Source organism: Brachyistius frenatus, unplaced genomic scaffold (assembly GCF_029030835.1).
Source record: "Brachyistius frenatus isolate BFR_SWC_R1_liver_20210118 unplaced genomic scaffold, ASM2903083v1 Contig_2, whole genome shotgun sequence".
Taxonomy (NCBI): Eukaryota; Metazoa; Chordata; class Actinopteri; family Embiotocidae; genus Brachyistius; species Brachyistius frenatus.
Genome location: NW_027210601.1, coordinates 1,918,635 through 1,942,125, shown reverse-complemented (window position 1 = coordinate 1,942,125; position 23,491 = coordinate 1,918,635). Strand labels below are relative to the sequence as shown.

General features: G+C 41.4%; 2 protein-coding genes and 1 non-coding gene across 3 annotated transcripts; 1 reads left to right on the top strand and 2 right to left on the bottom strand.

Moving 5' to 3' along the window:
- The first annotated feature begins 669 nt into the window (after window positions 1-669).
- Window positions 670-6,855, top strand: LOC138617606 (transmembrane protein 42). Its single transcript, XM_069692749.1, has 3 exons — window positions 670-1,000; window positions 2,398-2,544; window positions 2,860-6,855. Exons 1-3 carry the CDS (start codon window positions 824-826, stop codon window positions 3,004-3,006), a joined length of 471 nt encoding a protein of 156 aa, XP_069548850.1. The 5' UTR covers window positions 670-823; the 3' UTR covers window positions 3,007-6,855.
- Window positions 6,856-8,264: 1,409 nt separating this feature from the next.
- Window positions 8,265-22,686, bottom strand: zdhhc3b (zinc finger DHHC-type palmitoyltransferase 3b). The gene is made up of 7 exons (XM_069692735.1): window positions 22,480-22,686; window positions 17,779-18,110; window positions 16,457-16,581; window positions 15,413-15,509; window positions 15,074-15,155; window positions 14,559-14,689; window positions 8,265-12,177 (listed from the first exon to the last, which is right to left on the bottom strand). Exons 2-7 carry the CDS (start codon window positions 18,079-18,081, stop codon window positions 12,019-12,021), a joined length of 897 nt encoding a protein of 298 aa, XP_069548836.1. The 5' UTR covers window positions 18,082-18,110; window positions 22,480-22,686; the 3' UTR covers window positions 8,265-12,018.
- LOC138621980 (U1 spliceosomal RNA) lies at window positions 13,476-13,629 on the bottom strand. The gene has a single exon (XR_011310983.1). It is a non-coding gene; the product is annotated as a U1 spliceosomal RNA (small nuclear RNA).
- Window positions 22,687-23,491: the final 805 nt, after the last annotated feature.

Here is a 23,491-nt window from a genome sequence, read left to right as displayed (position 1 = left end):
TCGACTGCAATGCTGACACCACTCTCCTGTGCATCTGTCTGTAACCAAATGTTCAGCTACCGACTCTAATGAAGAGATGGACGTCTGTGTCTGTTGACTCTTGCTATTATTTTATTTCTTGCAGGCCCATATATTTGAGACACTGGCTCCACTTTCTGCCTCTCATTAGGAGAACAATTTCATCTTGTTCTGGTTCCTCCTCCCTGACAGGCTCATCTCTCTACCAAGGTACACATACTCCTCCCATCCATTTAAATTGATGTGGTTAAAGTAATAAGCCTCCATGCAGCTCATCAGTATGCTGAAGGGAAATAGAAGTCTGTGGCTCACGGAGTCTGGATCAAATGGAGTCCTACTGAGTGTCCCACCCACACTGAAGGACGTTAGTATTGATTGTCCTCTACTCCACCCAGTATTAATTTAATCGCCCAGAAGAATATGTACAAACTCTTCTTAATCTCAATCTGTTTTAATCTGAATAAATGGAAAAACACGGTACCCTAATGTTGTTAAACTAAATCATAAATGTCGTTCATTATGATCCCAGCATGTTTGGAGACAACTCGCGCCGTCTTCATCCACGCAAGGTTAGAACATGTTAAAACTACAACTCCCAGAATGCGTCAGGGGGGGGGGGTTGACCATGTGTTGTGCGACTGCCACCGGACGGCTGTGGGTAGAAAGTGCAGGGAAACGTGTTCAGTGAGACACTCAACTATGCAGGCAGCTCAAGCCGGACCAGCAGCAGCAGCAGCAGCAGACATGTCAAAAAAACAACAAATGGATTAGAAAAGAATGCGCCGCGGCTGTCATCAGTATCATCATGTTCCCGGGAGTTTTCTATGCACTGCTGGCGGGTTTCCTCGGGGCCGTGGCGTCGTCGTCGGCCAAACTGTCCCTCGGAGCCGACTACCTGAAGGGAGTCTGCGAAACCGGACTCCGGACGTGGGGAGAGCAGCGGAAATTTAGACAAGCGGATGAAACGACCGCCTGTGACCGGGTGAGGCATAGCCGCAGTCGAAGTGAATTATTAACGCAGTGAGGATGGCTGTGTGAATGATGCAGCGCCGACGTGCGCGCCCGCAAGCGGGGTGATTTCTCACGGAGGAAGTTAGGGGGGGGGGGGGTTATCCCCGCCTCGCCTCTCCTCCTTGACTCCCTCAGCATCAGCACCATCATCATCATCATCATCATCACCACAGGGGAGCCCGCGCAGCTGCTGCTGCTGCTGCGCTCTCGTGCCTTGTCCGCGTGCTGAAGGACATTGCAGCTCGTACGAGAGCGCGCTATCGCGTTAGTTTGCGATCGTGTAACTTGTCTCCGCGTGGTCCTGTTACGGTGCGGAGAAAGGACAGGTATCTAAAAGAGAGGTGTGTGTGTGGGGGGGGGGGTCAGGATCCGTGTATGACCTTCACACTGTCCGCATACGTCACAGTGATGTCAGAAGCATCTGCAGGCAGCTGTCAGGAGCCTCAAACGTCAAACAGCGATCCCCGTTTTAAAAGCATGTAGGCCAATTAAAAGAACAAATTAGTATTTACAAGTTTAAATGCCTCTTTGTTTGCACAACTAGGTTTTGTACCCATCGTATACAGGGATTTCAGATAGCCTGTCTGACAGTCTGTAAAAAAAATTACAGCGCATTGCGCTGTGTTAATATGAAGGAACTTTCTGCATTCATTTTTCACAGGTGTTTCAGACATATTTTATTAATAGGCGTTGCATTGTGGGAGCAAGAACCCCAGTCAAGCGCGAGAAATTCAAAAAGCAAGTCAGCCATCACTACAACCAAGGTATAATGTCAGAGTTGTTTTTAGAGTTGGCGAAGCTGATCTAAAAAAAATAAAATAAACAAATACATTTTTTAACGTAAATGTTTTATGTTAAGGATTTAACAAGTAGTGAAGAAAATTTCAGCAAATGCTGCTGAGAATGTGCTATAGTTTTACAGACATTTAAGCTTAAGGATGGACAGAAGTGTCTGTGAATGGTACAGAAAGTACACTGTAAATTTACACAATTTTCTATTTTAAGGTTGAAGTAAATTTGATCTCTTAAAACTTGATTTTTCTGCCAGGATATTACCAGTTTTTCTACCGATTTCTTTTTTCTTCTTCTTCTTCTTCTCACTGTAATTCAAGGCTGTTGCTTTTAGTGATGGTGTACTTATATAATCCCATTCTGTTCTACCTCTTTGTATTACCATAGTTACTTCTTACAAAGATCATACATCAGTAAACCCTCAGCTATCAAACTGAATCACCCTTGCACGTTTTTGTCGCTGGCTGTGAAATGCAGTAAGACTATATTTTGTGCATTCGAGCAGAAGCAAAACAAACACCGTTTGTCATGAGATGATTTTTTTTTTTTTTTTAAGTTTCTGTGTTTGCTTTCCAGCTTCATATCCCTCTGAGGCTGCTGTGTGGTGGGCTGCTTTTCACCTGCAACGCTGTGATGTGGACCTTCCTTGCCAAAGCACTCAGGTATTCCTCATCCTCCACCCAAACCACTGTGACCACCACTGCCTCCAACTTCATATCTTCCGTAAGTAGCCTCTCTCGTAGTCCCTCTTTTTTTCTTTTCTTTTTTTTTTGTCGTTTTACTGCTTCCAAGCTAAGTCCTTCACACCAGACTGTGGAGAGTGAACATAATTTCAGGTTGACCTTACATCCTTTCTTCCTTATATAAGCTGATTCATTTTAGAAAATAGGCTGGGCTATATTCAGAAATAACTTGCGGCCCGGGTTTATGCTTCTTCCTTGTTAAACTTCTCGGATATTTCCCATCAAGGCATCTTTTATCAGCTGTTTGGATTTTTATACACATATTGATTTTCTGCTATCAACTGCAATCTTGCAGGCTTTTCTGGGCCAGCTGATCTTCGGGGAAGCCCAGATAACACTGTGGTGGGTTGGCATCTCTCTGACCTTCTCCGGTCTGCTGGTACTGCAGAGGGTTGCGCCGCAGGATGGACAACAGAACGCAGACGCCAAGAAGGACGAATAATGTGTCTCGTCTCCACTAGCTGACCGTGGTACGTGGTGTGTTTTTGCTGGCATCTCCTCTGATTTTACATATAGCCAAAGAATAATTAAATCCTAAAAGAGCAATTTTATATCATGCATTTTGCTCTTTTAACTCGTGGAGATACTCTATAGTGAAGGAACAAAAGGGATTTGTTGTTGTCTTCCAGTCATGTCAGCAAATTATTCCCCGTTTGATCTACTTAACATCAAAGAAGAAATCAGTACCCATTTACCCTCTGGGTTGCAGTTTGTGGCCGTGCTGACTGTAAAACACCTGCCGCCTCTGCTGTGGTGCAGCCTTGTTTAGTCCTGTTCTAAAATCAGAGGAGATGTTGGCCTTCAGCCAGTCCGGCCATCGAACAGCTACAGTCTGGCTTGTGGAGACAAGCAAATGGATGCCCGGGTCCGGCTGCCCAGAGGCTCTTAAATTATTTTTATTTTTTTTGTCCACAGGCTTACCAAGAAGCAAAAATTATATTAGCTTTATGTTACTTCTGGGAAATGCGGTCAACAATAGCACAACAACTCATGAGCAAACAGGAAAGACGCAGAGAGACTTAAAAGAACAGCTTACTATTTGGGGGAAAATGCCCATTTGCTTTCTTGTTGAGATAGAGGTGAGAAGATTAATTCCACTCTCGGACAGTAAATATGAAGGCAGACATGGCAGTCAGTTAGCGTATCTTAGCTTAGCATGAAGACTGGAAATGGGAGGGGTAGTTAGGAAAGAAAAAAAAAAAAAAAAACACTGTGGTTTGTTTAGTTTGTCCAAAAATAGAAATGTAAAAATGATAATTTGTGGTTTTGTGGGGGAGTATGTGAGGGACTATTTCCTGGCAGGGAGTAATGACCTCCTTTAGAAAATCTGGTTACAAGAAGTTAGTGATCCCCCCCAGTAAAAACACAACTTGTTGTTTTTACTGTTTGGTTTTTGTGCTAATGAGACAAACAGAGTAAAGTCTAGCTGTTTCCCCCTTCGTCTCCAGTCTTTATCTGAGCTAAGATAATCACCTCCTCACTAACGCTTCATGTTTACTGTATAAACGTGAGACCGAAGCTTTTCATCTGACCCTCTGCAAGAAAGAAAATAAGCATTTTTTGTTTTGTTTTGTTTTTTTGTTTTAAACGTGGAACTATCGTTGCAGACTGATCTGAACTCGGTGTTTGGGTTTTGTTCACGAGTAATGGACAAACAGCATCACTGTCCATGCGCGTGATGCCACCGTCAGTCAACCTGTGCATCCTGTATTGTAACCCCAAAGCTTTCTTCACTTAACACCTTTCCTTAAGTTACTACGACACTCACTGTAAACATCCAACACTGACATTGCATTTCATGCATGCTCAAGGCCATGTTTCAACCGAAGCAAGTAATAATCCTTCTAATGTAGCGCTGAAAGGCTCATCCTTGGTAAGAATTTGCTATCTGCCCAGGGCTCACGTTTTATTTGCCTTTCTTGATTGCTTGAACCGTAACCTCAACATACAAGTGTGTTTTCATCCGGAGGCAGCTGATATTCAATTTCACGCCAAACGTGTGCATGTTCCTACCAAAGCCTGAACTCAGATTAAATCACACCAAAGCATCCTGGAGCATCAGTCCACATCGGAGCGACGTCCCCCGTCAACTGATTCATTAAACTCTGGACTGAAAGTGGCCCCGCTGTCCCTCCAGCATCAGCGACATCCTACAGCCTTGTGATTGCCTGTTGAGCTCCGTGTGCCCTGCATTTGCGATCTCATATTAATCCGTTGCACATCGTGAATAATAATCCATCACTCACCATTTCTCGGGGCTTCGTAGACACCTGGCTTCATCAACCTCCTCCTCCTCCCCCACCACATCCCCAGAGTTGTCAGTGCGATACCATTATATTTCCTCATAACACTGTGATGTGTTTAACAGAGAGGGAGCTGTGAGCATTACTGATTGAGCGTAGAAAATGTCAACATATGCTACTTATCTGAATAAATGAGCTAAATAAGTATGCAGGGATTTGCCTGAACATGACATCAAAGGCTGCTTTATTGAACGGTGTTTTAGCACTTTGCTGTCGTCCGGATACATATCATAATATAAACGCGTAACGGTAGCTAATATATCTGTCTGTATTGTCCCGCAGCAGCAACGCACAAATTTATCAGATGTCCTTCCAACTGCTGCTGTCAAGATTTTGTATCACGTGATTTACATGCATCCCTATTAATGTGACCGCAGTGACAATGTGATTATAAAATACGGCTCTCATTTTAAAGGCCGGCAGAGCGACGTTTCACAGCAGGGCTGCGCTCGCAGCGACATCGGATGCGAACTCACTTGTTTTGTGCCTCCACGTGTTGGGCTCCTGGGTGTGTTGCATTACTTTTAAGGATAGTACGGTTTTTTTTGACAAGAGTTAGATGAGGAGATTAACACGACTCCAGCGATCAGTTACCTCGGCAAGCTGTTGACCAGCCCGGCTCTGTTCAAAGGTAACGACATCCACCTTCCAGCACCTGGAAATCTCCCTAATGAACACATTTATACCTTGATCATTTAATCCGTAAAGAAACTGAGGTATACAACATAAATGATTGGTTTTGAAGGGTTATGTACTGGAGCAGCCTATTGTCTTGGTAGGAGCAGTGATTTCCTGAATTCCCGTTGTCATTGTGAGGTTGCTAGGTAACTTGTGGATTGACAGCTAGGTTATTTGGTGAACCTGAAAGATACTGGCGGGGGAATATGTTACCTTTGGACAGAGCAAAGTAAACGGTTTCAACATCTTTTCAGGGTTTTTTTTTTTTTTTGCTCAGCTAACTGGCTGTGCAGCCTACATCTAGTTGGGGTTTTAATGGGGGAAACGGCTGGGAGCAGTTGCCAGGCAACCCTCGCCATAAAACCACAATTTGACATTTTTAAACTTAATTTTTTTTGGGGGGGGGGCATTAAACTTGTTAACAACATTTACCATGTTCATTAGTGAGTTTTAGCGGTGATTCTTCAGACAGAGCCTATGCTAAGCTAAGATACTGTACAGGTTGTATTCATTTTCTCATCTAACTCCAGCAAAAAAATGAATGTTGGCGTATTCCTTGAACCTACCTTTACTATCAGCAATTTTTGCTTTTAAAAACTTTTTGGTGCCTGGCTTTTCTCCAATTAACAGCATGATATGAGGGGAAACCATCTACCTGTGAACCCACTCACTGTAAACATAACCAGAGCTTCTGCAATAGCCACAATTATAGCTCTGTGACAGCAGCATGGCATTGAGTGTGATGTACTTCTATCGGTGTGCACATAAACTGTAGATGTGGGTGTAGAGCGAGATTAGAAAACCACTGAAATATAGTGTAGATCTTGACCTGACGAGGCGTGTGTCACATAAATGAGTTAATGTGCTGTGCTGCAAGAAAACAACTACATTTATCAGGACTTATTTTAAATCAATACAGTTTTGATTGGTAGAAGAGAACAATCTTTGTGTAGTGTTAAGAGTTTGAATATTAAACAAAGGGAGCTCGCCAATAATAGATAATAGACTGATTTTGCATTAGTTTGTTGTACTCCTGCTCTTAAATTATGCAGCTCAGTCATCACTTTAATCTGAAGGCTGTTCACCTTTTTAACACAAATCGAGATAGTTCGATTAGATGGCGAGACTCTCTTTGCGCTGATATAAATGAATAATAAAATGTCCCACAGTTTATGTGAAACAAACATTTGTATAAGTGTAAATATATTGTTACTGGGATACACTTAAACGGATGTGTAAATTGCAATCTCCAATGAGAGAAGAACCTGTTAAATTATTAAATAAACATCTCATCTGACAAAAAACAAAAATACATTCTCGTCTCCATCACTAAGGTATTTCTGTGTTGTTGTGAGAAGATGTTCAAACACAGTACATCTGAAGCCATCAAACTGGATTAGATGTGAATGTGTTTTTCTGCAGTAAGCACGGACTTTGTACTCTTTTAGCTCAATGTCCCCTCTTTGCATTTAAACACAATAATGTCTAATGAAGAGCGTGCTTACCGTAGTTAACGGGGCTGAAGTAGCATCAGCCTCGAGCTGCTCTACATCTGCTTACACACTAAGCTTTATGCTCCATTAGACCCTCTCCCGTTCTATGAATCAAAATGGAAGCTAGTCAGCTTAAAGCTGACATGGAAGAAAAGAGCATCCTTGTGCAATGAAGACTGTTTATTATAGGTTTTGACTTGATATTATAAAGTACATGAATAAATTAAAAACAGGATGTCCAACTTTTTTTTTACCAAGGAAGATGTTTGTCAAATTTAAGTAAACTGATCAACTGAGTCAGCTGAACATCTATAAAACATAACTGAATGTTATCATTGGTTTTTATTTAGACTTAGTTTAAAATCTGCACTTTGACAACATGTCCATGGATTGGGTGATTTTTTTTTTTTTTAGGAAATATACATTTTCAGGTATTTAAAAGATGGCAACCATTCAGATCATGATATGCAAAAGTATTTATGCAGTATTTACTTAATGTATCTCATGATTACATTTTATGAAGGTTGAGCTGTAAAATTATAAAAGGTGTATGGACAGCAAAAATAGCCAACTGTAAAATAATTTATTGTCTTCAATATTTTACTTCAAATTATTGATAACTGCAATTTTTGCTATATATCCCAATATCCAAAGTTGATTAACAAAGTGTCCAAATTTCTTTGTCAAAAAAGAAATCTTAATACAATTTAATAAAGTAATGTGAACGTAACTTTAAAATTTAAATGGTTTCAAGAAACTTTGGAATACATTTGGTTTAGATCGACTGGGTTTTTTCTGATAAAGTTAGACTTTTCTCTGTTGTAAAAGATCTTAGGAAATAATAATAAAAAAGTAAATCTACTTAAACCCTAAACTTACAAATCAATACATTCAGAAAAAATAGTTATCTTTTTAGGTATAAACGGTGTCATTTTTGTCCACATTTTATAGATTTTTTTTTCTTCATGCAGTGATTTCTTTAAGGTATGTTATTAATACATTGTATTTTCTCAAACTTTATTCTAACTGCTGGCTTTTTAAAAAAAAAAAAAAGATTTTCGTTATGCACTATGATAAGAGCATGCTTCTGCAATGAGGAATCAACACATTCTTTTCTTTCAGTGTTACACCATAGTTTACTTGAATTTACAGTGGAACATCCTTGAAAAGATTTCATTTATAAACATAAAACTGCCAATAAAATGTCCATAAATTTGAACCAAAACTTGTGTCATATTGATAGTTTTATTTTATTCCCCTTTAAACAAATACCACAGTAAAATAAAAGAGGAAAAACATCATGTGGCCCACAGTAAGTATTGAAAGAAAAGTATTCATACCTGACCAAACAGAACATTTTCAACAATTTGAGAAAAAAGAAGCAAGCTGGTGTACTGTTCGTGTAAACCTTTTTGCATATCCACATAATGGTAACGATTTATAAAAAAAATAAAAAATAAAACGTCGTGACAAAGTCCTAGTCTTGAAATGGGTACTTCATTGCCTCCCTTCCTTAAGCACTCAATTTGGCAGCACATCTCCCAAATCATGTTTTTAACTGCAGTAAGGCTTTCAAACTCATTTGATCAAAGGCATTTTTTGTGTTAAATGCTTTGAAGTGGCCTATTTCCTATTTCTTCACACTGGGTGGCCTTTTATTGTCCACAGCTCTGACAACTCAAACATGTATTTCTGGTCTTTCAGGCCTCGGTGAACATTTTCCACTGACCCAAACGTGAATCAACATTTTATCCTGTAAGGCTTTTTTCCCCTCCAGTCAGGCTCACAGCTACCTCCTATGACAAACTGGATTATTCGCAAGCAAATTCCATCAGTTGAGAGCAATGAATTGCACTTAGGGTCAGTGCATTCAGAGAACAATGTGTAGCGTATCATTCCCTGACTGTTCATCTGCACTGGTGACTGCGAAGGTTTTTAAGCAAAGAGGTCGAACATACACGATTGTCACCGAAAAGGATGCTGGTTTAACTGCCTGGTGGAAACTCAACACACTTTAAAGATGCAGTATGTACGATTTTTTGTTGTTGTTTCAACCACTGAAAAATGCTAACTAGCTAGCCTCGGCCCATCCTGCCATGTAATAAATTTTGCGCCTGAAGAGGCAATAGTGAATCATTGTAGCGTCTAATCTGCCCATAGACAGCATATAAAAGTGGACATACAGCTTCCAGGTTTGACAAGTGAGGCAAATGCAAGCTGCCATATAGCGCAATTCCACCAGGGGCCACGAGGAATTTGCTTCAAAAAGACTCCGACTCCCATTTAACTTCTCTCATGAAATGCAAAGTCAATAATTCTTTTCCACATTATATTATGGCGTCATTCACAAAAGTCTATCGGACCTATTTGTTTTCCGTCAGTCCATCTGAAAATAATCCCATAATTAATTAGATATTAGGCCTCAAAAAGCGGTATGTTTAGTGGCGTATCTGATTCATTGACAGGCCAATGGTGCAGTCAAGTTTCTGCTACAGGTGGGCGGGATATAGTGTCCTCAGTCCAATCGGAGCGAATGAGAGCCACCGCTTGCTCCTCCCCAGCTCATCCAAATATGGTCACTTCTGGCTCCAAAAAAAGCAAGATGGTGTCGGCCGAAATCCAAACTCAACGATTCAGAACGGCAGTTCACAAACTAATGGGTGAAGTCATTATTCGTTGCCGCCTGGTTTGCCCTCAGTCCACCAGTAGGAGGTAAAGTATTTTAACCTCTTATGACGAATGGAACAGTAAACAAAACGAAGGCTGAAACATGTAAACATTAGTATTGCTTTCAACAGCTGAAGACAGTTCTTGGTGTGTAAAAAAACAAAATTAAGTTAGGTGCTAAACTCTCAATGTTTCTTATGGACAGGTGAGTGAACAGCATGTGACTACGTGACTCACTGTCGCCTCTTAACGTACAAAGCGGTACAAGACCTCTCTTAACTTCGTTTACCTGCCAAGTGACAGATTTGGGATTTGAAAGTTACAATCCTTAATATTTTCATGAAAACAACCCTTTTTTTTGACGCTATTTGATCATTCATGGCCAACAGTTTGTCAGCAACAGCCATTCGGTGTATTTCAAATCTGTAATTACCTTTCTATAGTTGGCAGCCACTTTATTAGGTACACTTGTGCAGTACATATAGAACTGTTCTCTCATCAAGTCTATAACGCACATAAGAAACTGTTACAGAAGAGTTAGTTTAATCAAATTGGTTTCTAATAATGTGCCATCCTCATGTATTCAAATGAAATATTAGAAACACTGCTCCATATAATGTAGTCAAGTTCAACACCCCTTTTTTACTATGAACTCTGGAATAAACATGTTAAAAGAATTTACAGATATCCGACAATATCACAAAAACTGAACACGGGTAATATTTGTGGCATGGCTGTCGTATCGAGTTTTCTTAGATGGAGTCTATATAGTATTCCGGAGTATAAATGGAGTCTGACATTCTCGTGCAGGACTCATTCTGCATGAGGGATTCCCAGAAAAGTGTGCATGAATGTGATTTGGAGCATTCTTAATCTAACTGATATCACACCGTTTACAGTTTACTCCCCTAACGCTCCATCAGAGCTGCATTAAGTTACTCCTAATGCATACCCAATATTTCTTAAGTGACTAGTGAAACCCTTATGGGGGGTTTATTGTCTGCCAAATGCAACGTGATTGTCACCAGAGCTACTCCTGAAGTTGCCTCTGATTGAGTAACCCAATAGCTTAACAGTTAGGGAGCACAACACATGAGTGCAAATGCTTTCAGCAGTGAGTTCCCAGTTTGATTCCCAGCCAGAAGAACCCTTATTGCATGTCATTCCTCTGCTAGGTTTCCTGTCTGTCTCTACTGCTCTAATGTTGTTCCTTAGGCTCTGAGGAGCATGAAACCAGACTGCAGTTAGTTATGGCATGGTGAGAAAAACATCTGAGTCGAGAGTTTGTTCGGCTGCATTGTAAGCAGTTAGACCAGCTACTGTTCAGTGAGTATTTGCTGAAATAACCAACACTCTGTGTTACCTTGTGGGTCACCAAGTCAATCAGGACTTAAATATTAAGGATTATAACTTTAAGTAGCCCCTGTGAAGTTATTGCTGCTCTCTCTTCAGAGCGCCCACTCAATGCACTTAAACTGTTCTTACTTGAAAATAGTTTTTAAACTTTATTGGCATGTCAGATAAGGTGACGTTTACTGCAATGTAAAGAAAATCAAAAGAAATATTTGCTCTAAAAAGACCTTCCTTATCACGGCCTGAATGAATCCACTTATCTGGCAACAAAGAAGAAAACTCAAATTGTACTAACCAGTGTGAACCTGGACCGTCACATTAAGGCAAATAAATAGAAATTTCTTTAAAAGTATCCGGTGCCGCCGTAGACTACTGCACAGCCCTAAGGCAAATCATCTACACAGCATTCAGCAAAAGACTATTGCAACAACAGTAATACAGCAAATGAAGTGAGGGGATCATGACAGTGTTTACAGGAAGACAAAACAGGTGTCCGTCTTGGCACCCGGATCGCGTTGCTTTGAGTTAAAACATTCTGAACTGAAGTTCACATTATTAAGTCTTGGAAGTAGGAAATGATCAGACATACTGCAGGATTTTTTTTTTTTACTCCAGCGAAGGCAGAACTCAGTCTCTTGGTGGGGTTTTTGCCAACTCTTATGAAGTGCTTCCCATCGAAAGTTGCCGCTTCTTATTTGAAGGAGAATTTTTTTTTTTTTTTCTTGTAGAGCTTTGTTGTTCAGCTATAATCAATAATCTCAGTCAGCACCAAGAGGCAAACAGTAAAATCAAAGTAAGGTGACGACATTTAAAAAAGAAACAACGTAATAGCTCACAACAGGACACCCTGAAATATCAATAATTCATAAAGAAAAGAAACTGTAGAAGTGGTTTGAGAGGAGTTCATGCTCCAGATCAGTCTGTGTGATCAGCAGCAGAGCACAGCTGAGCTTCCAGCGGTCACACTATGTACTGATACAAGTCTCCTTTGCCGTGGTCGGGTGTTGCAAAGGGGCTCAGCCAGGCTATAGAGAACGGATGGCCGAACACCACCCTCATATTCATCCATTTAGACTTTTTGGCCCATCTTCTCTCCTCCTTCTTAAGCTGCTCGATACCCTGCGGGGGTAAGGTATAAGGAATGTGAGACCATGTGAGCGTGGAGCTGATGCAGAACCTCGACTGTATCAGCTGGGAACGTTGTGCTGTCTTCAAATTTTAATGGACTAAAAGAGATCAAAACGGATCCATGTATTGCCTTCTTTTGTTTTCCTGTCACAGGTGTTAAAGAGGGTTAGGTGACTCACTCTCAGCATTTCCCAATGTCAATGAACACAATGCACACCTGAAATAGATGATCTTTGTAGTGAATATTATAACAGCGTGAGTCATCCTCGTGGGTGGTTGGAGCAGAAAAAGCACTGATCTCAACCCACCTGGGGGCTTTAAGTGAATTGCCAGCTCTACTCAGATTTATTGAACAACAGAGCCGTTATCCTTCATCAGTTAATCAAGGGAAGTAAAAACTACTATATAAAAACTAAAGTAAGTTCCACTGCAAACTGCTTTGCAATTAAAAGACCCAAGTCTGGTGTTTATTAATCCTACAGCCCTTCATTATATTGATAAGAAAAAATAAATATTTTTTTTTCCATATATATTTATGAGGGAATTTTATGCAATATAGAGATGAAAGAAAATGAGATGTAACATGCAACAAAGCATGAGCTGTGGATGTCATGATGTGTAGTCCATGGCTTAAATATTTAGACCACCAAACAGCAGCCCAGAATTTATGCTTTTTGAAAACAATTTTGGCTTTTGTTTCATTAGTTCAAACATGCAGATTTTTTGTAAAATAACAAACAATGTTTGTCTTACTTCTAAAATTACATCTTGTGGATTAAGAAAAGTAGGTTGAATATTATTCCGGCCTTTGGAAGACCTCCTTTAGAGTTTGAACCTTGTTCTTATGAGTAATAGTAATAATAATAATAATAATAATAATAATAATAATTATACATCTTGTTCTTTAGAGTGCACTTATTGTAAGCAGGTTTAGCGGCAGCTTTAATACACTAACTAGCGCTGCCCCCAAATGGTCAACTAAGTGTTAGATTTTTTATTTTAGATTTTATACACTTTATTAATCCCCGAGGGGAAATTTCTTCACTACAGCAGGGGGGCTCTCAGGGGGGAGATGCTGCAGCAGGCTGCCACGACCGCGGCGCCAGGTAACCTGACCTGAAGTGCATGTTTTTTTTGGATGATGGGAGGAAGCCGGAGAACCCGGAGAGAACCCACGCAAGCACAGGGAGAACATGCAAACTCCGCACAGAAAGGCCCAGGACCGGATTCGAACCCAGAACCTTTTTGCTGTGAGGCGACAGTGCTAACCACTGCACCACCGTGCCGCCCATTAGCGCGAACGCAGTCCCCCACTACCAGAAATTATGCAGTCGAGATTCCCACATTTGGGGAATTCGCAGTGGTCAGCACAGCCGGAGTGCAATGGCTGAGCCTCGCCCTGGGTGAACCACCTTCATGGTATCTCCCCTGCCAGGTAAGTACAAGTCTCTACGACAAAAGTTTTCATTTGTCATTTAGTTGTAGAAAGAAAAAAAATATCTCAAACTGTGCCTTCTGAGAGACGTTATAAATAACTCACAGAACCATTGTTACTGGCTGAGCCTTCCTCTTTAGGGGGTTCTTGTTGTGGGATGAGAGCGACTCTCCCGTGTCACAAGTACCATTAGTAATAGCTGGAGCCACTGTGAAGTGCATGTCGACAGTGGTGATAAAATTACCATAATCATTTATAAAGTGCGTGGATATCATACTAATCCTAAATTGGCAATGGTACAAGTAAAATGAATGAAATATTTCCTAATAACAAAGATCTACACGTGCTCTCTATTTGTCCCCACCTCCCAGATGACTTGACTAAAGCATTTCAAACTTTGCAAAACGCCTTTGATTTGATTTGATTTTGATTTTATACACTTTATTAATCCCCGAGGGGAAATTTCTTCACTACAGCAGGGGGGCTCTCAGGGGGGAGATGCTGCAGCAGGCTGCCACGACCGCGGCGCCAGGTAACCTGACCTGAAGTGCATGTTTTTGGATGCAGTGATTACTTCTACGCGACTTTGATTTTTTTTTTTTTTTAAACTACATGAAAAAAATATAATTGTTTGAACAAAATAATTGATTTTAAAACCAGCCAAATGTTACTGGCCGTGTCGTGTTGAAACAGACAATAAAAGCTGTTTCGGTGAGAAAACTGCAGCAGGCTGGAAGGAAGGTCGCAGCCAGTGCAGCACATTTTCCTGGTCGGGGTCTAGTATCTTGCTTTAGGGCACTTCAGCAGGTAGGAAGGTTTCGGACATGAAAGCTTGACCTCGCATCGGACCACTGACGCTGCTGCAACTGAAATTCAATTTTCAGGAGGAGCAGGTGATGCGATAAGGTGGTATGAGAGTGCGGCTGTTTTCACTCACCGTTTCATCAGTGCAGATGGAGTGGACCTGAGTCCCAAACATGACTGCAGTGAAGATCAGAAAGAGTAGACCCTCAAAGCAGAGGAGGATGAGGAGGATGACAGTTGCTGGTGGAGAGAAGTTGCTGCACTCTGGTGAGAGAGGAAGATTTTTTTTTTTACTTTAGAAACAAGTTTATTAACCGTTTAAAACATCAGAGCTGCTAAACAGAGAGGAGCAAGTTACTAGGGCAACATTATTTTCTTTACTGATCAATTTAGCTCTCATTTTTCTGAATTGATTGTTAAGCCTCATACAGTATTGAAATTGTAAAAAAATATAAGCTTAAAAAGTTCCCAGAGACCTTTTAATGACTTGCTTTGTCTGAACAGCATCTTAAATCCCCATGCTTAAATGATCAAAAGAGGGTTTTTTTTTTCTCAGTTTTACAGTCTGCAACAAACTATCCAAACTGGTTGGCTGATGGTTCAACCACTGGTTTTAATACAAAACGACTATAACAGGATAATACTTACTTGTCCAGTCTTCTTCAATGCAGAAAACAAAATGGAAGGCCACCAAGATCAACGCATGGAAGGATATTAGTGCAATGTACATCTGAAAACAAACAAACACAGATTTAGTGTCAACAAGATACAATTAGCTCATTATGATAGTGTTCGTATACAACTGCGCTCTTATTTTGTCAAGCAAGCCTCCATTAAATCATTATTCACACTATATGACGTAGACACACTAAGATAATATATTAGATGTACGAGGCAAGGACAACTTTAAACGGGAGATGAACAGATGGTGTGATTCAAATCCTTTTGAAGTGAATTATAATATTAGTTTTGCAGTAAAAGACTCACCGTGAAGAGCACAAAGTATTTCTGGTTGTTCTCTCCGACACAGTTGTTCACCCAGGGACAGTGGTGGTCCATCTTTTTAATGCAGCGTTTACACACACTGCAGGGACACATAAATACAAATATTAAAGATGACAAACTAGAACAGAAATAGTGCAGCCCACCACTGCGTCAGCTATTTAATGCACCAACCTGAATATATATAGTCTGTTTAACTCTTGTCAAAGGAAATCACAACAAATACGGTCACAAAAAGACACACATAACCTCTGTGAGTCCGCCTTTAGCGGCGTAATTCACTCGACTGTTGCCGGATGTGAAAGACTGCAACACACTGCTCTCAACCGCAGTGGCAGCAGAGGGGGTGTTTTATCAGACAGAATCACAGCTGGTCGACAATTCAAGTAAAGTCCGAAAACTCCAAATTTGTCATACGACAAAGCAGAAAAGTCACCCTCGACCTCCCTCCGTGCTTTGTTTACACACTTTCTGAGGGAAAGCTATTTCTAAAAAGCTGACGTTCTGCGTGTAATGCATTGTTTACACCGGTAATGTATTGTTTACACCGGTCATTAGAGATAATTGTGTAACAGCAGTGTATCAGTGGAACCACCTACAACAATGACTCATAATATTCAGCAAAAAAAAACCATCTCTTTCATTCTGAGGCCGAGTGACTCACTGGCTTTACAATTCAATTAGTCTGCATTGTTTTTGCTCTTCCCATGCCTCGAGATCCCAGCGAAACCACTGAGCAGCCACACAGGGAACTCCTGATTATCAAGCTGCAGAGTCTGCAGGGAAATGCCGAACAGCTACTTTTAAAAGAACAGAAAAAAAACCACACCCACACACACACACACACACACAGGGAGGCAGGAGAGCCGGTGCAGGGACAAACACAGAAGAGGTGTGGAGGTCTCAGTGGGACAGTCGCAGCAGGGTTTTCCTCCGTAAGGCGCAGACTTCAGCATCTTAAAATTTGCAGAGTCTGCAGTGGGAGCGGCACTCTTTCCTACGACACGTACATTCACACGAGTGCCGTACCTGCAGTGGTGAGCTCTGTCAGGCTTGATGCTGCAGCACTTGGGACATTTGTACACCACCTGTCCCGGTTTGAGCTGCAGGCTTTCGATGAATTCTTTGGTTGCGTTCCCTTTAGGAACGGCTCCCTGGGAGAGAGGGCAGAACAAAACATGCGTTGACAAGGAATTCAGCTGTACTTCCTGTCACTGCAGATGTTTTACACAGTTTTCTTTACATTCATTTAGCTGTGGACTTATAAATATAAATGCCCCCACGGTGACATAACTGCCCACTTAAAAATGCTCAGTTGGGCTTTATTACTTGTTAAAAATGGACCAAAACAAAGTAAATCACATACAATTGTGTCAGAAAAGGATCTCCACTGTCAGAAATTAAAAATGAGTCCCAGAAACCAGCCAGTATATCTTTTGATTGGGATATAACCAAGGCAAATATTGAATGAATATTTATACATGGCCTCTCTGTCTGAATGAGTAAAAATGAAGGAGCCACCTCAAAGCCCTTAATTGTTTCAGGTTTTCATACTTGAGGGCCTTTAGGGCAGAGGTGGAAGAAGTATTCAAGTATCAAACCAAAGATACTCAGTTTCCCCTGTGATTGACATTATTAGTATATATTACATTATTAGTGTTGTTTAATCAGGGGGTTCTTCAACCAAGGGCATCTAGCTCCTTCCAAAGGGTCACAAGATCAATCTATGGGGTCATGAGGTTATTAATGGGGTAGGAAAGAAGAATAAAACTACCTCTGCTACACAAACTGCATCTGCTTTTTCTCTTATCTTTTTTTTTTTTTTTTTTTGTAAAGAACATACTCTATAATTTGAGAAGCTATTTAAAAATTAAAAATAAAATAAAAATGTGACCACAGAATCCAACTAAAAGTCACAAACCACAAAGGTTAAAGGCCACTGATTGGATTTTTAACAAAAATGTAGTAGTTTATAAGCATATTACAAAGTTTATAATCTAAAACTACTCCTTTCAAAGAAATGCAGTGGGGTAAAAAGTTAAATATATTTCTCTGACATGTTGGTGGGTAGAAGTATAAAAGAACAAGTGATGGAAATAATAATGTTAAGTACCTAAAACGGTGCTTAATTACAACATTTAAGTTACTTTCCATCACTGCTTTGTTTGCTTTAAGGGTCTGAGGCCCTCGACTACTAGTAAAGGAACAACCTGTGAAATGAATCCAGAAATAAATCCTCGTCTCAAAAGCTAAAGTTTGTCCGACAGACCATTTGTACGAAGATGTATGATGTATGACGTAGGTTGGTTTTTTTCCGATAATAAAAGCGGTCTGATCAAAGTCTGACTGACCGGGTCTGTGCACATCGCCCGGGCATGAGAGGCGAGGGCGAGGAAGGCGAGGCCGTTGAAGAGCACCCCGTTGAAGAGGCTGTAGGCCACGTTCTTGGCAGGCAGCAGCATGACGAACACCACCACGAACTCGGCGTAGAAGACCAGGAACCAGGTGATGATGCCGCACACGATGCCGCAGCCGTCGCGGATGAACCACATGGTGCCGTAGCCTGTGCGGGGCGGGGGAGGGGCGCAGTGCTCGGGCCTCAGGTAGCCAGCTTGCCGCTCGATGTCCCTGGTGCGGTGCGCCGGGCTCTTCATCCTACAGCGCTCGTGGCTCCAACCACATACTGCGAGGAGAGACAGATGGAGAGGGGAGGAGTGGGGGGGAGATGGGAAGACAATGAAAGGAAAAGGAATTAGCGAATTAGTCGAGAGATCTGAAGTGAGTGTGTAAGAGGATGCTGGATTTTTATAGGCGTGTAGTTATTTTCGTTTTCAGTCCATCGGCTGATTATTATCTCCATTAATCTATTCATTGTTTCGTCTATAAAATGTCGAAAAATAGTGAAAAACACCCTTTAAAATCTTCCACGGTCTGGTCTCAAACCCAAAAGTTATAATTACTCAAATGTAATAGCAGTTCATCAAAGTGGAGAAATAAAGTGTCCGCTTAATTTTGTCAAACAACTAGTCATTTGATTGACTAATGGTTTGAGCTCTATATAAGAGTCCTGTCTGAATTGCTTTGAAATCACATTGTAGGAGTGCTGGACCACAATAATTAAGATTCGATGTAAACAGACTAATAGGAGCAATCTCACGATCCTCGCGGAAAATAAAGAAAGAGCGGGGCTAATAAGACCCAGTGCATTGGATAAAAAGGTCTGGGTGAATACTCAGGAGGAAGCATTAGCTGGAGGAAGAACAAACACTGGCTGGTCTGATCCCATAAGACCAAACAATCCATCCAAGAATCCTCTCAAGTTTTCCATTTGGCCTGAAAAGAAAAAAGTCAAACAAAACAATGCTTTGACAAAACAGCCTGCACAATCGTTCTGAACGGCACCGAGCTTCAGTGTGCACATACAGCTCCGTCCGGAGACGAGGCTCACGAATAAGCAATCGAGCAGGTCTGAGTGTGTGGACAAAAAAAATGATGCGACTTCAAAGGGGCCAAAATGTCAAGAAACCAAAAATAGGTCTCAGCATTATATGAAGATAACGGACTGGAATCAAAGAGCTAATTCCCGGAGGACGGCTGGACCTCGGCGCCCTCCTCTTCACCGAGTTTAAAGTGAGCGTACTCACATTGCTTGGCCATTCCTGAGGATTTAATCTATCCATTAAGGTTAACTGAGCGATAGGCTCATCTCACTTTTATGTCCGTATTAATTGGGGTTCGGCCAATGATCCTAGCGGTTAATCATGCGTCCCCCGAGTAGGGGAATTTAATCAGAACCAAAACGATACGACGGTCCTACAGGGCGATTGGGAATCCGGTCTTTCTCCTGTAATGGCGTCACATCCACCGGCACGGTGCAAGTCACAACACATTTAAAGATCAACCTGTTGAAGGCGTCAACATGACTGTGTTACAGCCAGAAAACCACTTCATCTCTTACCGAGAGTTTTATTGTCTTTCTCAGATGTTATGTAAATCATGCTAATTACACTCCCGATGATGCAATTTTCTGCGTGTCCAAATCACTGTAAAAATAAAAGTATATTTGTACACTACTGGCCTTCAAAATGACAAAATAATCTATTTTACTGTGATGGACCATAATATCTATTTAATCTGAGATATAGTGGATGAAATGGCATGAAATGTTTTCTTCAGAATATCATTCGGGTCCTCAGATTTCTTTGTGTGGCTCCACCAACATTTGTGGTTTTGAGCATTTGAGGGTTTATTGCCACGAAATCTGGTCCACTTTCCAAAGGAATATTAGAAACTTTTATTCAAACTTTTCATCTACAGCCATCATCTGGTCAAACTTTCCATTTGGTTCACGACCAACGACGTGTAAAACCAACGACACCCCCGTCGACCCGGGGTTTACCGCGTTCAGTGCTGATTAGCAAATGTTACCATGCTAACACAAAAATAATTCCAGGTTCAGACTACACTAAAAAAAAAAATGTACGCTCATTTTTGTCATACATCTTTCACAACGGACTGCGGAGTAGTCTGTGACCACGGCAAACATCGTATCTGCTAAACCTCAGATTTTCATGACGCTCAAAGCATCACGGTGCCTTAGCAGGTCGTCTTTGACCTACGTGAGGTTGACCTGCTTTAAACACAGGGGTAAAAAAAAACAACAACAAAAAAACTCGTTAGGATGTGATCTTCCACATGTGACCTGACGGAATAGAAAACGCGTATGAGCATTACACAGTGGGTCTCAAAATAAAGCCAGGATTGTAAATCGTGTGAATTAGCAGGGTTCAGCTCATCCAGGCCTAAATCATTTAAGGGAAGGCAAATAAGTCCACGTGCGAGAGATGAAAATGTGCCCGAATCCAGCCGTCTGTAGGCCCGAAGCCGTTCCAGCGAACCATCTCTGAGGACGACTGGGGAACAGAGGCGCCGCCTTGATAAAAAAGCATACTTCCCGGTTTGAGTGAATGTTTTAAAATATAGTACGACCAAGCTGAACCCTGCTGCGTAGCCTCTTGGCCCGCTCCACTAAGCCTATCAGCACACAGCAGCAGTCAGGTGCACTAGGAGGTCCCGTTAGAAGTCTGCTTTCACCAGAAGTCGGGGATTACTGGAGAATCTGTTTTCGCTCCAGTTTAAATAAAGAGCAAGAATGAGTACACCGACTCCCATACGGTACCCGAGTAGTTTTCGGGAACTTGTGCTTTACTTGAGAACTCCTGTTTTATGCTCCATCTACTGTGTACATTAGAGCTTTATTTCTAAACCAGATGAGGCTTTTAAAATAGATTAAAACTGCCTAAAAGTAGGTACAGTATTTTATATTAGCTCTACTTCTAAAATGCCGCTTATGCATAATTGATACCAATAACCATAAGGCCCGTTAGACTGGTGATGCACACATTGTTGTTGGAAACATTTGTAAGTATTTTGACAAAGATTCAACAAAACTTTTTAAATTTATAATCCATGTGTTGTTGTTGTTTTTATTATTATTAAGAATGTGGGGGTTAACCATGGGAAATATTTTGTTTCTTTACTGGAAAATTTCAAGACAGTGTTAAAACATCTTGTTAAACATGTTTGGGTTCATTAGTCAACCTACTGGGTGGTACTTCATGTGACTGTTTACCAGTACACCTGACTCAGCAGGCGGGAGTAGCCCATTTCAAGTAGAAGAGGATCCACAATGCTTAATAGAGGCTGGTAATGTCATTGTAAACTAGTTCCCAGACAAGATAGAAGCTTGTGACAATAAAAAATTTAAAAAATAATTTAAAAAAAAAGTAATGAAAGAGCTGCAGGGAAACTAACTGCAAAACCAGAGTTCATTAATGACTGTAAAGTAAGTCAATGGTTTCGGTTGGAGTGGACCGGATAACGAGTCCATAGATTTCTCCCAGTGAATGGCTGTTTTTTTTACAATGAAAACAACTGACTGCCTTGATTGTAAACAGAACAAGCCCTTGTTTAGTTGACTTGACTCGAAGAAAAGAGACTGCAGCTCCGAGTTACCTCTCAGCACTGAAACAGTGAATACAGCCTGTGAAAAAAAAGTTTTATACTGTAGCAGTGAGCTCGGTGCAAACGCATGCAGCACATTCAGATACACAGTAAATGATTCATGGACACATTTGACGACACCCTGCTGCCAGATTACATTTTAAAGTAAGTCACAGCACAGAGTGATGTTGGCAACAAATGTGGGCAGGCAGCTAGATCAGACCTCCTGTTGGGATAAACAGCTTGTTAACAGCTCTAGATGTGATTTCACTAAACTGATAACCTCACATGGAAAAACAAAGGTCGGTGGGTTAGAGCCTGCCGGTTCATGTCCTCCTGAGTAGGTATTAAACTACATTCAGCAAAAGAAACCGAAATCGTTCCGCAATTATTTATAGAATACAAAAACTAATACAGCAGGGTCCTGTTGTAACGCAGTGTCACAATGTTGTATCCATACATGGATGCAGTCCAAAAAAAATTAAAAGGATATTAAGTTTACAAACAAACAAACAAACAAACAAACAAACAAACAAACAAACAAACAAACTCTTTAAATGCCTCAAAATGATTGATTGATTATCAACATATCTGGTTTGGTTGATTTGATTTAGTGGAGGATTGGGAAGAAAATAAAATAGACAGTGACTTAAATATGTTTCAATAACCTAATAGCCAAAAAAATCAAGGAAATGCAAACGTGTCTGTCCTCTTCTGTCCGGCTGCGGTGATCATGACCATTATTCTGAATCTCAGGTCGGGTTCAGAAAGCCTGTTTTCAGCCTCCTTAAAAGATGGGCCGTGTTGGAAGGAATTATCTTGTAGATGACGAGCAGGGGCTATTACAGTTTAACATAGCAGCATTATGGTGGGGGACTTAATTAATTAACCTACAATAAAGTGTTAACGCAGTAACCCAGACCAGGAAGTTAAATCTGGCAGCTGGAGCCGAGCAGGATGTCTGGATGTCCAGGAGTTTGATAGCTGCACACAGGGTAAAAAAAAAAAAAATAAAAAAAAAAAACCTTCTCCTGGTTGTGACAGCCTACCTCGCACTCTCCAGACTTCGTCGACCAAAAGTTGATTGAAGTCCTCCCGTAGTTTCCGAGCCTTTCCGAGCAGGGAAGAAGTCCCTCCGCCGCCGCCGCGTCCGTTAGCTCAGTCCCGGCTAACCGCGCTGATCTCCGGACAGCTGCTCTCAGCGGATCCGCTCCCTCTTCCACCGCCGCCCCGGATTTCGACGAGCTTATCCGTAATGCTTTAACTACAGCCAGGGGGCGAGCCTTGAAACAGGCCGCTGCTTCAACGCTTTCGGTTCTTCCTCTTCTTTTTCAGGTCCAGAAAAGCCCACTGTGCGCGGGCCGGGCGGTGGGACAACAACAACAACAAAAAAACAAAAAAAACCGCAGATCCAACCAGGAAGTCAAAAAAACAAACAAAAAAAAAAAGCTCGCCTGCAGATTGGATCATCCGTAAGGATGCACGCGTTCGCCTTGTACGCTGCTGTGATTGGTTGGTTCCCCGTTCAGTCAACCGGTCTCTCGTTCTACGCTCAAACCCACCCACGACGTCGCGACCAATCACAGGCCGAGTGTCCTTCCCGCCGATCTGATATAGCACCAGCCCTCGTCTCGTCTGCCTATCAGAGGCGTTTTTGCCCAGAGATCCGTCTCGCAGGTAGCACTTCCACTCAGGCTCCGCGCTGCAAATTCACCAATCAAAATTGGGATATGAGCTCAAATCCTGCCCCTGTTTTTCTCTGTCTTTATTTTTTTTTTTATACTGTTGTCCCCCTTTGGTCCCCTCGTGAAAAGATGAAACATGATACTAGATAATATAATAAGCTGAAGGTAAGGTAAACTCTACTGTGTGGTACTATTCAGCCTCAGTTTAGGCCTCTTCAGTAGGCTGTTATGAAAGTGTCACAGTAAAGTCACACAGTTGACAGTTTACGCTTCAGAGCAGAAAATGATTACATGAGGACGGACCGCTAAAGGTAAGAGGTGTTACTTTAAAATCCAACCCCAAATAAACAAATTGCACACACTAATACCCAATGAA